The sequence below is a fragment of the Saccopteryx bilineata genome, chromosome 2, assembly GCF_036850765.1.
Source record: "Saccopteryx bilineata isolate mSacBil1 chromosome 2, mSacBil1_pri_phased_curated, whole genome shotgun sequence".
Taxonomy (NCBI): domain Eukaryota; kingdom Metazoa; phylum Chordata; class Mammalia; order Chiroptera; family Emballonuridae; genus Saccopteryx; species Saccopteryx bilineata.
In genome coordinates, this window is record NC_089491.1 from 143,738,096 (window position 1) to 143,756,336 (window position 18,241).

The 18,241-nt window shown below is 39.4% G+C and overlaps 1 protein-coding gene across 1 annotated transcript in view; it reads right to left on the reverse strand.

The window, feature by feature from the left end:
• SLC2A13 (solute carrier family 2 member 13) overlaps window positions 1–18,241 on the reverse strand; it is a 374,249-nt gene that overhangs the window by 117,709 nt on the left and 238,299 nt on the right. Inside the window, exon 5 of the mRNA XM_066258114.1 lies at window positions 1,707–1,870. Coding sequence (XP_066114211.1) covers window positions 1,707–1,870 — 164 coding nt within the window. The remainder of the gene's footprint in view (window positions 1–1,706; window positions 1,871–18,241) is intronic.

Below are 18,241 nucleotides of genomic sequence, written 5' to 3' on the forward strand. Positions count from 1 at the left end.
GCTGAAAGTCATACAACTCACACCCAAGCGGCCTGGCTCTCCAGCAGCTCAAACTCCTGCAGAGCTGATGAGAAAGCGTCTTAGTGGAATGCAACAAGTGAAGGAACAGAGGCTGCTACAAAACGTGTTGTCTCCGGGTCTCAAAATCAGCAGTTTTCTTAGATCTCAAAAGCCAAATTAAAAAACCTCTGAAATTCTACTTAAAAAACCAGACCTCTTAAGGTAGCAATATATTGAGTCCCTGTTGAAAAGGACAGGTATCCATGTAAACACTCCTGAAGTGGCTGTTCTGTCCTCTTAGGTCTGACCTGAACCTCAGGGCTCAGCAAATCCAGTTTCCAACCAATGGGAGAAATTTATTTTGGCACCTCACTAGCTGACGGTTCAATCCTCTTCTGAGAGTTTATCATCCTAAGGAAGCAGATGAATTCATTGTTGAATAGCACAGATTATTAGGAATGTTTTTCTTATGTCAAGTAAAAAAAAAGTCTATGTCCTCATAATATCTACCATCTGCTAGAATACGACATCCATGATCTCTTTTAAACTTTTTTCTAGGCTGAACACTTGTGGTTTCTTCAACAGGTTTTTAAAGCCTCATTTGTCCCTCCCTTCCCTGTATACTGCGGCTGTGATTCTTCTGTCGGTCTGTCAGTCTTCCCTCTCCTTCCCCTCAGCGCTGATACTACAGTTCAACCTGCATTATTAGACTCAGGGCCTTTCCCTGCTTAGCCGAGAACAGAGGCCCGGTGCATTCCACTATACCTTCTGGAGTTAGCGGTAGGACAGAGCATGTGTTCTTAATAACTGACTATGAAACGCAAAATATATGTTCATCAAATCTGGAATGAGTGCCTGAGCAGTTCTACTACATATATAGATTAATGTTTTAGGTGTATGGGTTAAAACAGAATTTAGTCAATGCTGGCCTGAAAACTTTACATTGTAATGAAAAAAATTTATTTTTACTCTAAAGAAACCTTTAAAGGAGCCTTCATGATAGCTAATTGATAAGTAGGAATCTGCCTGCATTACTGAAAAAGATGAGAAAATTATATTATGCAATCATGTGAAGACAACGGTGAGCTTGGGTCTCATTCTGTCAGGTGTAACAGCCCTTCGTTACAGACAAATAATGAATGAAAAGGGCAGAACTTAAAAGACAAAAGATACTTGAAAGTAAAAAGGGTTTTGTCTTAGTTATCACAAAGAACACACTTAAGGAACCAGAATTTACCACAGAATTTTGCCTGGTTCCAACACAATGTGTCTGTCTCTGCTTTGTGAAGAAATAATTTGGAACTTTGAACTAAAATGTTCCAAACTTACTTCTATATCATTCCAAACTTAAGAATAAAACATATGTTAAAAATTGAGTTTATGAATACCAAGTTTTTCAACCAAGGATGAGCAAAAAACGATTATTCTTGTCACTTTTCTACCTTTAAGCAGAACTCAAAATAGCAGCAAAATGGTACCCTCCGTACATTTAAATTGTTCTTACAATTCTTTTATTACTCACATTCTCATTTCTAGTTACAGATTGTAACATTCACTTAAGTTCTCTTTAAAAAAACATTTTGTCTAGAGGAACTCTATTGTTTGGCTAAAAAACAGTGTCAGAAGTGGTACTGGAAGTACTTTGAAAGGTTAACTTGTCATCATTGGAGAAAATTTTATAATTGAATCCTCATCCAGGCACCTACCCGCTAAACTGCCGAAGGTCAGCTTTCTGCGGCCCACTTTCTCCACGAGCCAGACGCCCACGAGTGTGAAAATGAAATTTGTGAAGGCGGTAACGGAAGCCAGCCATATTGCGAGTCTGTCATCTTCAACACCAGACATCTGCAGAATGGTTGCACTGTAGTACCTGCGAGGCAAGAATAAAATCGTGGTTGTAGAGTGTTATCCAACAAAACAGTTATTCTTATATAGAAGAATATTCAGCTGACCTAAAAATACAAAACTAAACAAAAAACCCCAAAACAAACAACAGTAGCTAGAGTAATAACATGAATTTAACATGCAAACTGTTTAAAGAATCACAAAATAGAGACTATTCAGATAAATTATTTCTGAACTTTGTATAAGAAGAAACAACACTCCACCATGGCACAGGGGGGCTGAAGGCTTCAGAAGTGAACTGCAGACCAACAGGTGGGAACAGGGGCAGCTGGCAGCTTCACTAGAACTATCAAAGATAAGCTCCAAGTCCACGGAATGAACTAGGAGTCATCATACGTGGTTCAATCACATACTTAAAAGAATGTAGACTTGCTGCATGTTAAAATGTGAAACTTGCCATGCTATTCTATTAAATTACAGAGTATTCTCAGTGTTTTAAGGATAAAAAACAGATACATGCACAGAATACTTCTTCCAAATAGAGCCACAAATAAGACAAAGATTAGTTCAATGTTTTCATTTTCAGTAACATAAAATCAGAAAATTGCAAGCGTTAAATTGAGATAGAAAGAGCAATGTTATCAAAAAAAGTCAGTTGGTAAGTGTCAGAAATTTATTTAAAATGTAAAATGAGCTCTGGCTGGATAGCTCAGTAGGTTAGGGCATCATCTAAAGAGAGGTTGTTGGTTCAATGCCCAGTCAGGGCACATACAATCAATGTTTCTGTCTCTCCTCCCCACCCCCATACCCTTCTTCTCTAAAATCAATCAAAAAAATTAAAATGTAAACTGTACCCTAGTTCTTTAAGAAAAATATGTTTATGTTAACTAAGTTTTAGAGGCAGTGTAAACACAGACTGGCTTGGGAATCAGAGACTGCATTCTAATGGCATCTCTGGTGTGTTGGCTAGGTTAGGTAACCTAATCATTCACCCTCTTAATATTTAGTTATTCAGTGTCTGCTGTATAAGCTTTGTGTGCTACTAAGATCTCAACGATATGTTATTATAAGATCCAGTTGTTGCTCTCAAGAAGTTTGCAGTTTATTATAAGAAAATGAAATAGAAAAAAATAATTTTAACATGGCAAGGTATTCAACTTAAAACATGGCATCATAGAGAACAAACTAAACAATTTTATTTGATGTGAAAGTTTCCTTGGTTTTCCAGAGAATTAACGCCTGAGTTGAGTCTTGGAAGAACGCACAGCGGTTTGCCGGCAGGTGTGATCACCTGGCAGCACGCTTGCTGGTGGTGAAGGAAATGACAAGGACAGAGGAGAAGAGTGCAAAATCCTACGTGAGGCTCACAGAACATGAGTGCCTAATTGTGGCAGAATATGAAGTACAAAGAAAAGACGAGTGTGATGTGGGGCGGGAGCAGAAGCTTTTGTTGTAGAGGGGCCTTGACTGCCAGCCTACGTGTTGGACTTTTCTCTGTAGCCAATGGAGATCATAAAATGGACTTTAATGAGAAATGACACAACTAAATCTGTTCCATCAAAAGATTACTCTAATGATGGCCACATGGGCAGACTGGCAACCAACTGAGGCAAAGATATATTGTTTTGAAGTGTTTTATTTCAGGTCGTTCCGCTGGCAACAGGCACCTGTAGAGTTGTCTGTAATACTGGGACACAGTGAGAGGGGCTGAGGTTCCACTCCCACCCTCCCTAAATCTTTCCTGGATGGAGTGCTTTGAGATTCATCTTCATCCTTCCTTCTTGAACATTGGCAATTTTCTTTTCATTGCTGCCATAACAAATTACCACAAGTTTAATGGCTTAAATCAATATAAAGTTATTATCTAAAAGTTCTATAGGTCAGAAATCTGACATGGGTTTCTTTGGATGTCAAAAATCAAAGATGACAGCAAGGTGTTTCTTTCTGGAGGCTCCAGATACAAGGTTCCTCGCCTGTTCCAGGAACTGGAAGACTCCTGCATCCCCTGGCTAGTGGGGCCCCTTTCCTCCATCGTCAAAGCTAGCAAAGGTGGGTCAAGTTCCTCTCATGTCACTTCTCTCTGCCTTCATTTAAGGACCTCTGTGATCTCAATGGGCTCTAACCAGCTTGATCTCCTTATTATAAGGCAAATGAATAGCAGATTCAACCCAACCTTCAACTTGAATTTCTCTGTGCCATATAATGCAGCCATGGCAGGGTGTGGAGATTACGACATGTACATTTCAGGGTGAGGGAGTTATACTGCCTATCACATAAAGGGGCTAATAAGCAAACAGCCAATGGTTAGAAGAAGAAGGTGAGGACTGAAGGTGAGGATATTCACATCAAGGGTAATCAGTTTCAGAAAAATTGAGGCAATAATTATATTCTCTTTCTTATGGGCAGAGAATGACATATCTAGATCAGGACAATTGATGAACCTGGATTTTAAAAGTTAGTCCATGGGGTAGTGAAAAGATACATTTAATATACCATATTTTTCACTCCATAAGACACACGGCCATTTTCCCCTCCACTTTTGGGAAATATTTAAAATATTTATTAAATATTTTAACACACCATTTGGTTCAGAATATTTTTTTTTCTTATTTTCCTCCTTAAAACCCTAGGTGTATGGTATACTATTCAGCTAGGAGAAATGATGACATCGGATCACTTACAGCGGAATGGTGGAGTCTTGGTAGCATTGTCCGGGGTGAAATAAGCGAATCAGAAAAAAACAGGAACTGCAGGATTCCATACATTGTTGGGACATAAAAGCGAGACTAAGAGGCATGGACAAGGAGTGTGGTGGTTACGGGGGGGGGGGGGAGGGAAGGAGGGAGAGGGGGAGGGGGAGGAGTACAGAGAGAACTGGATGGAGGGTGGCGGAGGACGATCTCACTTTGGGTGATGGGTATGCAACAGAACTAAATGACAAGATAACCCGGAAATGTTTTCTTTGAATGTATGTACCCTGATTTATTGATGTCACCCCATTAAAATAAAAATTTATATAAAAAAACAACAACAAAACAAACAAACAAAAAAACCCCTAGGTGTGTCTTATGGTCAGGTGCATCTTATGGATCAAAAAATATGGCACATTTTAAAATGTGTGAATTCCAATGTTTTAATAAATGATGCTATTGGCCAATGATTTATAAAATTGGCTACCACTATATTTATAATCTTCTACAGCTTTATGTAGTAGTTTGAATTTTCAAAGGATTGGGAAAAGTTGTACAAAGCATATGAGTGTCTGCTTCATAAAAGGACCATAAAAGAATCATATGAACAACAGAAAAAGGCTTTCTTTCCTTTTTAGACTCAAAGTAGGGATGCTTTCTCTTTTCAAAATCACTTTATACTACCTATCAGATAAAACTATCACTATCACCTTCTTCAAAGATGTCCCTGGACAACCTGTGGTTATCTTACCCACACCACCTTCCCGCTACCCCCAGAGTGAAGCTGAAAGCCCTGGGCCGCCGTCTGTGTTCCCGCAGACGACAGGCTCATGAGCCTCTGCAGATGTCTAAGAACAGAGAGGCCTGGGCTCTACGTGTACTGCTATCTCCGAGGGGTGGAAAACCCAGCCACCAGCCTGGATTTTAAATCTGATAAAAACAAAATAGCTCTAGAAAACATTTAGGCTTTGGTAATGGCTTGGCAATCTATCCTACTGATGACTTTTTTTTTTAATTTTTTTTTTATTCATTTTAGAGAGGAGAGAGAGAGGGAGAGAGAGAGAGGGAGAGAGAGAGAGAAAGAGAGAGAGAGAGAAGGGGGGAGGAGCTGGAAGCATCAACTCTTATATGTGCCTTGACCAGGCAAGCCCAGGGTTTCGAACCGGCGACCTCAGCATTTCCAGGTCGACGCTTTATCCACTGCGCCACCACAGGTCAGGCCCTACTGATGACTTTTAACTAGCAATGAAAGAATAAACATAAGCACGTCTGGAAAAATACAAGTTTTATGTTCCAATGCATTTCTCACAAATTTCTGAAAAAGTTGTTTTCAGCCTCTTGAAGCCTGAGCCTGTCTTTTTCACTTCTTACGGCCAGTGCAACAGAGTTACTTTAACAGCGAGAATCAGGTACTCAATCAGTTTGTTGAATTAATTGAATTTATTTATCATCAACTTTCAAAAAAGAATTAAGAATCCTCATGATAAAAGACACATCATAGAATCACTAAAACAAAAATTAAAGACTGATAAGAGAGAGTGAGATCGAAGATGCAGGTAATTATATGAAAACTTTAGCTGTGCAGTCACTGCAAGCTAGCTCTAGAACTGCTGGCAGCCAGGGCAGGTGGGAAAGGATAATTTCATCTGTCTGACAAAACAAAACTTACCAGTTCATAATAAAGACAAACATTTCTGGTGAGAAATTGTGAAGACTTTAATTTCATGAATGAAAGAGATATGGAATATACTGTCCTGACAAAGAGGGCCATTCTCAAGAAGGCAAATTAAGAGATGAAATTTAGTCATAGTTATTTGCATTCATGTGGCATAAAGGTGACTGTTCTGGCAGCATTGCAGATTGCTTCCAAATACCACACTCATCTCCGGATCTTCTATCAATAATCGTTTGGGTTTGTCCATAATTGGGGTAGAGACCGAGGTACGTGAGAAGACTGGAAGTTGTCCAGCATAGCCGACTATAAGCCCTAAAAGATTCCTGTTCTCTAAGTTATGTTGTTTTAGTTCCTATTACAAATACACTTATTTGTATTATATGCCAAAGTACATTGACTACAGATTTAAAAAGCTGTTCAAATAAAAGATGTTCTTTTAACTGAAAAAAAAATTCATATTTGATGGTGTCAAAACATGGATAGCTATGGAAAGTATGCCAGCATTTTAAGAGAAAAATGTTTAGCCAAATACAAAGGTCTTAAAAATGGTGTAAAACATGATTAAAATTTCTGTATCTATTGTATACATTTTGTAACATGAGAAATCCTCTTTGTGTATTAGCTGCAAGCCATAAAGCCAAAAATAAAAGTTAGAAAAGTAGAAATTAGGATTTCATGTATAGCATACGTGTTTTGAGCTAACATGCTAGTTAACTGTATCATGTCTTAAATCAAGCGATAATCCAAAGATTATAGTAATCCTCAGAAATATAATAATTAATCACATTTAATATATTACAAGACAGTTCTCTAAGCTAAATGACTTTATGAATCCTTTGGAAAGTGCAAAGAAAAGCGTTAGGGATTCCCACAGAAGCTGGGCGTTCCGCACGTGAGCTCTCCTCAGAGACCAGTCCCCTCGTGCTAGCGTCGCACTCTGGGAAGCTCAGGGGAAACCACAGTCTCACCCCGCTTAACAGGACCACTGACCTCCCTCTGTGCATCTCAGACCGCTGATAGAAGCTCTCTAGTAAGACCTGCAAATCACCAATGTGCCAGGCTAATTTACTAATTTTTCCATAAAACACAGGATCCTGGACATATGGGACCTCAGGCAGGTCCGCGTTTCCCATCTGTTGAACTCCACACACATCAAACCAGGTGTTTGTTATGCCTGTCATCACAATAATGTAATCAAATAATACATAGATCAATAAAACATAAGATGCTAAAAGAAGTTGTATTAAAAACAAAACAATATGCTTTACAAACTGTAAATTACTTTAAAAATTATGTAAACACCACAATAAAAAAAGGAATAAAATATAAAAGTTGAGAATGAGTCTGCCCTGGGGTTTCTCCTCAGGTATCTTTCAGTACTTGTTATTTTTTAAAGAAATTAAACATGGAATTCATAAATGACAATATTGAGTGTGATTTGTGCAAGAAAAACAATCTGTAAGTTCAAGCAGTGGATATGATGAATAATTGTCCTACTGAAAATAGAATGTTGAAGTTACATAATGCATTATTTCCTCATAACTGTCTCTTTCAGTTAACTAAACAAGTACTGACCCTAATCCTGCCAGCTAAAAAGGCTTTCACCATCCCTCATTGGGTCCCATCCCCGCTTATTACAGGAACAAGCAGGAGCCCAAGACCTTCGGCCACCCGGTTCCACCTGGTCATCTATTGTACTTCCACACTCCTCCTCCCTCTTGTCACCCCCTCTCACTCTTTCACTGAGCCTTGGGCACTATGTCTGGGCATGAGGGCTCCACCTTCTTACAGGGTGGATCTGAGTACAGGCTGCTTTCTCTCACATCCTATATCACAGCCGGGGAACGGGGGACAGGAGGACGATGGGAAGGAAATGAGCTACAATGGATCATCCTCTAACGGTTGGAGTCTAACCCTCCTTTAGCTGCTGGCCTCCTTTCTGGTCACTCCTCACTCAATGGCGATTTCGTGATGCTGACACTACACTGCTTTGAAAACTTACTTCCCCAAACCATCATAATTACTTTCTTTGACCATTCTCAAATTCCCCAACCTGTTCCACCTTCATTATCTTCGTGTCAGAAACTCCAAAGCTGCTCACTTATATCCAGTTATTCTTCCTCTGTGCACCAATACCTCGCAGCTGAAGGGCTGGCTCTACATAAAGGAACAGCGATTGACACCACCTGAAATTCTCGAAGCTGCACATGCTACAACTCTCCAAACGACTATTTCACCGCATCACTCTTCTTTTCACTGTCCCGATCGACCCAGCCTCGGGTGAAATTCTGCCTAATCTTCTCTGAGAAAGAGTGAGCCATCAGTGGGGCACTTCCTCCTCTCACCCGCCACCAAAGCTACCAACCCACCTGATCAAGTCAGCATTAGTTCAGGGAAAACCGACCGGCACTCAAATACTTTCCTTCTCAATTCCTTCTTCAATGTCTGCTGCTGATTATTTATTCATCTTTCCTTCTGCTTTTCTTCAGCAATTTATCTGTACCTGTCATACAGTACACGCCACTTTGCCTCTAATATTCCTTACTTTACTATACATTGTATTTCCTCTACTAGACAATAAATCCCCCCCCACCAAAAAACAGTCTATATGTGACTTACTATTGCAACTGCCAAAGTAGGCTCCTGCCTATATTTTAGATACTTAATAAATGTTTGTTTAAATGAATGGACGGATGGGATGACTATCTACCTTTTTTTTCCTTGCCTAATTTTAAAATTTATATCAAAGTATAATTCCGTGATTTTTAGTATGACTAAATTTTAACCTCTTAAATAATTATAAGTTAATACTTAAAAGAATATTTAAACAATTCAGGTTTAAAGAACCAAAAAAGACACCAGAGTAAGGTAGGAGAAAAGGGTAGAGTGCTGCGTATTGAACGGTTTGGTTCCAACACTGCACCCACCACGCCTTCCAGCCTCAGCGGCGCTCCTTCCCACCCCACCCCACCCCACCGCCAGCCTCAGGTTCCCAGGTTCCTCAAAGCCCATGGAGACAGCACTAACAAAAGGACTGCCTAGGACTCGTGAGCCTTTCTTCTCAAACAACAATGCAGACTAGTCTTTGTTTCCATCATTTATTGTCCCTCTAGTTCCAAGTTATGCCATCTCATGCCTCATTAATGCAAACATGAGGAAAAAAGTGCTGGTCTATTTAATATTCCTCTCTGGAGGTTTAAGAGCCTGAGAAAAAAGGGCCCGTTGTGGCATTTACTTTATGAAAAACACTGCTCTCGGCACTACCCAAAGGGAATAAATCAGTATTTCATTTTAAGCTGCAATGGACTCGAATGTTTGTTTGTAAGCAAAAGTTTGCAAGAACTTGCATTCTGTACGAAAGCAACATTTTGGAGCATGGTCACACAAAACTGTGATTATGCAAAGCTATGCAGTTTTCTGCACATTATTTATAACTGAGTCTCTGTGGAATCACTGACTCAAAATAATAGGTCAAGAGCATGCAGAATAAAGTGAAAAAAGCAAAATGCAAAATTATGTAGAGGGCAGCACCTCAAGTATTAAAATCAATCACAGGAAAACACAACAAATAAATACATGAACATGGTAAGACACATTCTATCTAGGTTGCGGGATTTCAGTACCTTCTCTTCTTTGTATCTTTCCAATTTTCCATAATAAGCGTGTTATTTAAAAGTGTTGTTTAAAGTATTAAAGTTTTGTAGATTAGAACACGTCATCTATTGTATCTAGGCACCATAAACCTTCAATTCTGTGACCTAAATTCACTATGTTAAGTAAAACAAATATCATAAAAAATGTTTTCCTTTAGAAAAAGACACTTTTAACTCATTTTCTCCTTGCCAAACTCAGTATTTTCTTAAATAATTCTTGTCATTTATCTCTTGGTGGCAAAGCAAACAACAAATAAGACACTGAAATACATTCCCAGCTTATCTATGCAATTCAAAGAATATTTAGACATGATGATAGCAATAGACAGTCTAATGGAAAATAAGTACATAATGGTTGAATGTGAGAATTACAGGCAAATAAATTTACTTAACCTTTTTTTTAAATTAAATTTAATGCAGTGACACTGATAAATCAGGGTATATATGTTGAGAGAAAACATCTCCAGATTATTTTGACATTTGATTGTGCAGTATACCCTCCCCCAAAGTCAAATTGTCTTCTGTCACCTTCTCTCTGCTCTGGTTTTCTTTGTGCACATCCCCTCCCCCACCCCCTCTCTCCTTCCTCGCCCCATCCCCCCCCACACCTCCACCCCCCCCCCCCCCCGTTGCCATCACATTCTTGTTCATGTCTCTGAGTCTCATTTTTATGTCCCATCTATGTATGGATTCATATAGTTCTTAGTTTTTTCTGATTTACTTATTTCACTCCGTATAATGTTATCAAGGTTCATCCATGTTATTGTAAATGATCCGATGTCATCATTTCTTATGGCTGAGTAGTATTCCATAGTATATATGTACCAAAGCATTGTACTCAAAACAGGCAAATAAATTTTACTTATTCAAGGCTCACAATGTGCTAGAAGCAGTGGGAGGTACAACGTAGTATCTGGGACAGTATGAAAGGGCAGGGGCTGACAGGCCACTCGGGGAGCCTGCCACACACACCAACTGCATTCCAGTGGGCCAAGTTCAACGACAGCAGAAAATACATATTTCCGATGGCTTTAGCCACTGAAAAGCCGCGCTACCATCTGCAGCAGCGCTATTCAGCTTGACGTGCGTTCCAAACTGAATGCCTACAGTCATGCGCAGACGTGATTGCATCATCCTTCAGGGGCCTAAGGGGAGGGGGAAGCAGGGGGAACACTCCATAGTCCATGCAGCGTGGCTGCTCATCCATAGCAGCGCATTACGTGTGTCTGGCGCTTGCTGACGTCATCAGTGGGCGGGTGCAGCAAGCGCCGGAGGACAGAAGCCTAGGAGGCGGAGAGCCAAGAGAGCCTGCGAGACAGCCTGCTGGTGTAAAAAAGGTTAATAATGTAAAAACAGTACACACACCATACACACAATACTGTGTAAGTGTAAGGTGCTTTGTGTGTAATCATTACACAGTACACAAAGCAGCTTACACTTACACAAAGCACCATATTTACACAGTGTGAACTACATCGGTCTTATACTATAAGAGACCACTATAAGATGTAGTTCACACTGTTCCCCAATGTATAATTATCTCCCATATCTCCCACTATTTTCCCATATTCTGAATGAGGAAACTGCTGAAATCAGCGGTTTCCGGCATTGAATCCGCCTCCTATTGATTTCATTGGGAGTGCGGCGGATTTGTGGAAGAGAGCTCCCGAGAATCTCAGGTTACCACACAATCCACCACAGCCTCCTTTTGATTTCAATAAGAGGCGGAGAAATGACAGTTTCCAACACATTTCTTCCTCTCCTATTCAAGTCAATGGGAGGCCGCAGCAGATTCCTCTCAAATATAGAGCATGTTGCTTAATTTTTTCCACGCTACAACTTTTTCTAGAGCAGAAAAATTCCAAAGGTGGAATCCGCCACCCCCAATAGACTGAAAGAGGCCTCACACTGAGGAATCTGCTGTGCGGATCCTGCAGTGTAAAAGATCTGCCTCCTATAGAAGTCTGAAAGAGGCCTCACACTGAGGAATCTGCTGTGCGGATCCTGCAGTGTAAAACATCTGCCTCCTATAGAAGTCTATTGGGGGTGGCGGATTCCACCTTTGGAATTTTTCTGCTCTAGGAAAAGTTCTAGCGTGGAAAAAAGTAAGCAACATGCTCTATATTTGAGCGGAATCTGCTGCGGCCTCCCATTGACTTGAATAGGAGAGGAAGAAATGTGTCGGAACTGCATTTCTGCCGTACAGGGGATCTATCTCTCTTCTGCGGAATCCATGGGTCTCCCATTGAAGTAAATGAGATGTGGATTCCACCGCAGAAACCGCTGCTTTATAGTGTGAAAGAGCCCTGAAAGATACCATGCTGTGCAGAAACTGCAGTGTATCCTATGACGTAGTTCACACTGTTCTATATAGAAAACTTGCCACTAATCTGGAAAAAACAGATCCATTAGTTAAGCAGCTATTTACGGAATGGTAGCCCCAAATACACTAGGTAAGGAGGTCCATTAGTAATAAATATTTCTCAATATATAATTAAATATTGTTTTTGTGATTAATCACTATGTTTAAATTATGTTTGATTTGTAGCAATGAGAATACATAATGCATATCAGGTATTTACATTCCGAATCATAACTGTAGCAAAATTACAGTTATAAAGTAGCCACCAAAATTATTTTTTGGTTTGGGGTCACCGCAACATGAGGAACTGTATTGCGGGGTCACGGCATTAGAAAGGTTGAGAACCACTGTGCTATTGGGACATAAAGTCAATGATTACCTCCAAGTAACAGTCCAAATAATTAGTTAGTGATTCCAGTTAGCCCATTACTACTTCTCATATTCTGGAATTGCAAAAATAAAAAAAGGCGTTGGGAATTTAGGATGCCGTTTACCGTGGCTTTGGTCTAGAGAGCACTGAAAGCCAGCTCAAGGATCATACCCAGGGAACACTGCAAAGAACTCAGTAGACTATAGAAGTCATACCCAGAATGACAAATACTTATTTGGTTCACTGATTAGAAAACCTGCAGCGTCTGAGATGGATGGTATAGCCAGGGAGGAAATTCTTCATTTTGATTTTATAGGAGATGGCAACGGTCTGAATTGGACTCTATTTAAGATGTGCCTTTGACGCAGGGGATGCATGATAAATGGAAAAGGAGCTCCATCCACTGGTGCTCATGAGGCCAAAGAACTGACGGGGAAGAGGGTGCACTGGAGAGACAGGATGTTATCAAAGGCAACAGGTCTGCTCAGTTCCCAAAGACTGAGAACACCACGCAGACTGACCATACTTGAAATTCCCTGACATGCTCCTTCTTCAACACTCCCGATGATGGTTTCATCTCTTACTGAAAAGTGTGGGCTTGTAGAACAAGTGCAAGTGGGGAAAATGGAATACAATACTGTGAACAAGGTGCCAAAGTAATTTATTCTGTTTTATCATCTAACAGGTAAGTACAGAGATGATCCCCCTGCCCCTTTCTCCTGCTATACTGTGGATGAAGGAATTGCATGGCCTGACTTACCTGTTAAAGATACCAAAACCAATACCTATGGGTTTAGATTATCACAATAAGCTTTCTAAGAAAAGACAGAATAATATTAATGGATATTATATTACCACCAAAGCACCCAGAGAGAAATTCACTCTGGACTTAGTAAGGAGGAATTCTTATGCTTTTCTGGGGCAACTGATTTGTTTTATCTTAGGGACACTGTGAATTATGTCCCTTTCTGTACTGACAGCTAAAACATTTAGTGCAACACCATTCTCAAATTTTAGTGGGAATAAGGATCACGTGGAGATGGTAACAAACGCACAGCTCCCGCCTGTCTGTCCTCCTTGCTCACCCCTACGCACACACCCCCGGCCAGGATTCTGATTCCACAAAGTCTAACGCAGGGCGTTCCAAGGCCACTTTGAAAAAGACAGGCTTTGTGACCTAGTTCATAACAGCAAGTTTCTTGGGTAGAAAGTATTTCATCTTTTCCTACTTTGTCCTATTGCATAAATCATGAATTTTAAAGTTTATTATACCTTACCGCCTCTCTAATTCCTCAGACCTTTTCTGGAGGATGGGTTTAAATGAACAAATTCTTTTAAATTAATATGGATAAATCTTATTTTTCCTATTCAAAATATCAGGGAAAGAAATTTGATCCATTTTTTTAGCAGCGGAGGAACTAGTTGAGCTGTAACAGCCCTGGGCAAAAAGACTGCTAACAGAGGCCTGACACAGCAATGCATTATTAAGTAGTACACAGGCTGCTCACTCAATGTGGCACACTGACAGCACAGTGCCCTTTGATGCTCAAACAGAAAACCCCCAAACTACGCTGCCTGGCTCATTTCAAATGCATGCATGTGGTACCATGACATGCTTGTTCAATTACTGCCAGAACTGCAGGACTTTCCACACATGACAGAAAATATTCTGACTATGTGTACACACAAAGTGTGACCTGAAGAAAAAAAGCAATTATTGATGAGTCACTGCATATGTATACAGGGAATACTGCATGAAAAACAATTTAATTCTCAGATACTATAGAGGAGCAGTGAAATCATCTAGCTAATCCTGCAAATCCAGAAGAATTAGAAAAATACGTTTGAGTTAAATATTTTTGTGTGTTTGAACTGATGGCATTGTGTTAATTCTCCACTTTCTTTTACGCATATAGATTTCCTTTTCCTTAGGATGAAAATCTAAAGCCACTTTATAAGAACATACAGAAGAAGAAAGCAAGAATAATGGCTAACAGATACGGAGCATTTTTGGAGTTCAAGCAACTCAATTTTAGAGTTGGAATCAATGGCAGAACTTATCTCCTGATAAAAGAGGAAAAGGAGAAATAATATCCAATGAGCATTTTACTATATGCTAAGAAGTGTTCAGTGCTCTATCAGTCATCACAAACACCTTATGAAAATGCAAACTTGGTAAGAGTTAACGCTAAGCATTTTTAGGGTGTATTTAACTCCATATAAAGATTTTACATTCCATTCTCATACATATTCAGGATCCCGAAGACACTGTTATGGAAATCCTTACTCAGTTTATTCACTCTATGTTTGGGGTAAAACATAACCCGCCTATGCACATTTACTGCTTTACATTTTTTTCTGCATATAATGTATTTTCATTTTCTAAAGCTAAGTCTTTTGTCTAGTTTAGCACTTTTGTTATTAAATAAATTGTCATTAATCGTCAAGTTCTGCTTGATCAGGTGTTGGTGGTGCAGTGGATTGAGCATCGATCTGGGGTGCTAAGGACTTGAAGCCCAAGGTCGCTGGCTTGAGCCCAAGGTCACTGGTTTGAGCAAGGGGTCACTTGCTCTGCTGTAGCCCCCGGTCAAGGCACATATGAGAAAGCAGTCAATGAACAACTAAGGTGCTGCAACGATGAGTTGATGATTCTAATCTCTCTCCCTTCCAGCCGGTCTGTCCCTCCCTCTCTCTCTCTCTCTCTCTCTCATTAAAAAAAAAAATTCTTAAGGTGTAAAATTAATAAAAGCACTTAAAGATCACCCAAGATGGGCAGATGACTGGGTAACCGGTCTGCTCCTAGAGAGGAGAGGGCCCTGTGCTGCCCCTGAAGGGGGATTTAGAGCGCCAGCCTACACCAGAGGCTCAAAGCCAATTACGCTCCTCTCTACCCAGAGATCTAGAATCAATTAAAATAAGCAGACTTAAAGGGGAATAAGTAAAAAGGGCATTTTTACAAATGTATGAGGAAAAAGGGGAAGGGAGTTCTCTGCTCCCTCTGTCTACCATGCTCATGATGGCAGGGCAAGCAGTTATTAGATATTGAGCAAAGAAATAATTTTTTAAAGCACCAGAGGTAGATAGACTTAATCTCCTTCCAGCTGCTTCTATCCTAATGGCCACAGCTAAGGTCTTGGCCACTTATTCCAGTTCCATGAGAAAGTGCCATTATTCTGTTGTGAAGATCATTGTTATAGTAACTAGGTTTATTTAAAAAAATTCTTTTTTCTTTCTTGGCAAGACAAGCACAGAAGTGACTGTGTCAGTGATATAGAAAGGAAAAAGCAGGAAACTGGAGCCAAGAAAAACGTGTTTATTCTTGTCACTGCACGGGGCCCTTTCGGTCTCCTCCCTCTTACTGATTCAGTCAGGCAGACCCAGGAGAGTGGTGCGGACAGACCAGTGATGGACAACCCTATTCCTCCTAATTTCGGGAACCTCCAAAAATTAGTTTGCCACTACTCTGTACCCTACACCTTGCCCCTCTCTGGCCCTGTGAGGGAAACTCTCTTAACCTGATCTGGCGGATATGAAATGATGAAGGGATTGGGTTGACAAGGCAAAAACCCCCGGAGGACCCGTGCCCTTCAGAGAAAAAGCAGTGCCATCTAGGTAGGCTCCCTCCAATGCCTAAGTGCTGCTGCTTGTCTCATCCTGGGGAGAAAATGCTTATGTATTTAATCTAGTTTTTTTACTTAAAATATACAACTTGGTAAGGCACTTACACTTAGCGCAATTGTAACAGCATGCAAAACTTACACTATTTTTTAAATAATCACCCTTTGCCAGGTAGAACCAAATTTCAAGAAGGCACTGAACTTACTCTCGTGATTATTCTTTGCCCACACTTAATAATGTTTGCAGTAGCATAACAAGGAAAGACATTAGTCAACATACAGATCCTTTTAATACCATGTTTTGCTCTATTTGAAATTCTTTCAAAATAATCAAAATTTTATAATATAATACTAATAGTTCTTGGGACTTAACTTTATATCATAACTCATACAGCTATGATCTGATTCATACAGGTATGATTTGCTTATACTTGAAGGAAAACTACTAAAACAACCATAGATACTCAGCTATTTTTCTTTGGAATAGTTCAAAGAGTTTACTTTTCAAAAATTCAAATGGAGATTTAACAGTTAAAATAAAATCCACCCATACTGAACAATAAAACTTAAATGTTAGCTGTGTGAAACTGTGGATCTAGCCATACCGTCCATCTCTCACAATATATTTTTTAGTCAGTGAACCAAATACACATCAAGTGAGCACAGGCAGAGTTTATGCATTAGTAGAGAATAACATGTTACTTTAAGGTCTAAAACCTTATTTTTGGTTATTAGTCAATATTTTACAAAAGCCCCACAGGCTCATTTCAACAGAAGAATAAATATAATTTATATGTTTACCAGCTCTGTCTCTAACTTGTCTTTTGCCAATAATTTTTATATTTCTACATCATGAACTTAATTCTCTACTTTCCAGAAGCAGCAAGAAAAGTGTTACATGGGAGTGGAAACTCTACAACCTAGCAAATAACTCCGGGCATCAATATGAAGTAACATATGTCTGTATCATTATTTTTAGGCCTAAATCAGGCAATTATTAGGAATACAGATAATCTGGAGTTATATTTAATAAAGAAGTAACTAAAATACTAATTAACTCACAGGAAAACACTGGCCATCTGTTTACTTAAAAATAAAGATGTAAACTAAAGATTCATATAGAGGGAAGTTAATTAGAGCATCATTGTTTTACAGTATTATTTATAAGATGAAAAAGATACACACACTGTGGTTGGCTGAGGAAAGCCTCCCGAGGAGATCCATGTCCTGATTCCCAGAAACTGCTACTATGCTGCTTTACATGGCAAAGCAAAACGAAGGCTGCAGACAGAGTTAAGGTTGCTCATCTGCTGACCATGAGGTAGGGAAACAGGAGTAGCTCTACTAACTAGACTGAAAATGAAAGACTCAAAACCTTGAAGTGTCTTTCTTTGGTCAGTAAAAAATCTGACCATCATAGCTTTTGAATTAAAATTTTATTTTGTTTTTCTTTGCTTAATTCTAATTTACTGAATAGTGTTATTCACATGTTGAATCTGATCAACGACCTTCATAAACACGATGAACGAGAGTAGATTTACAAGAGTGTTTTCCTTTGACCCGTAATAAACATTCAAACAAGCAAGCTCCTAAAACCTTTAAGGAAAAAAAGGTTTGCTTGATATAAGAAAAGAATGTCAAGAAACAAAACTAGCCTTCAAGTTACAAAAATAGTCATTTTTCCTGCTGAGTTGGTTTAGCTTAGATATTGGAATGGTTAAGTCTAGACTATATTTGAGACAGATTAAAAATTCTAACACGGAAATGATTTAAGGGGAAAATAAAATTAAACTGATCTTTTCTGGCTACTTTAAATGTACACCTTCCAAAGTCAGGGCAAACAACTAAAGCAGATAGTAACAATCATTAAATTCAAGATTAATCCTAGGCTAATAGGTATATACAAGATTTGAGTATATACAGGGAATGCAAATATATATATAGAAAAAAAAAGCAAAAAGGAAAAGAAAGAAAAAGAAGAAAATAAGAAACAACAGAGATGAAACCAGAGGGCTAACAAGAACGGCCT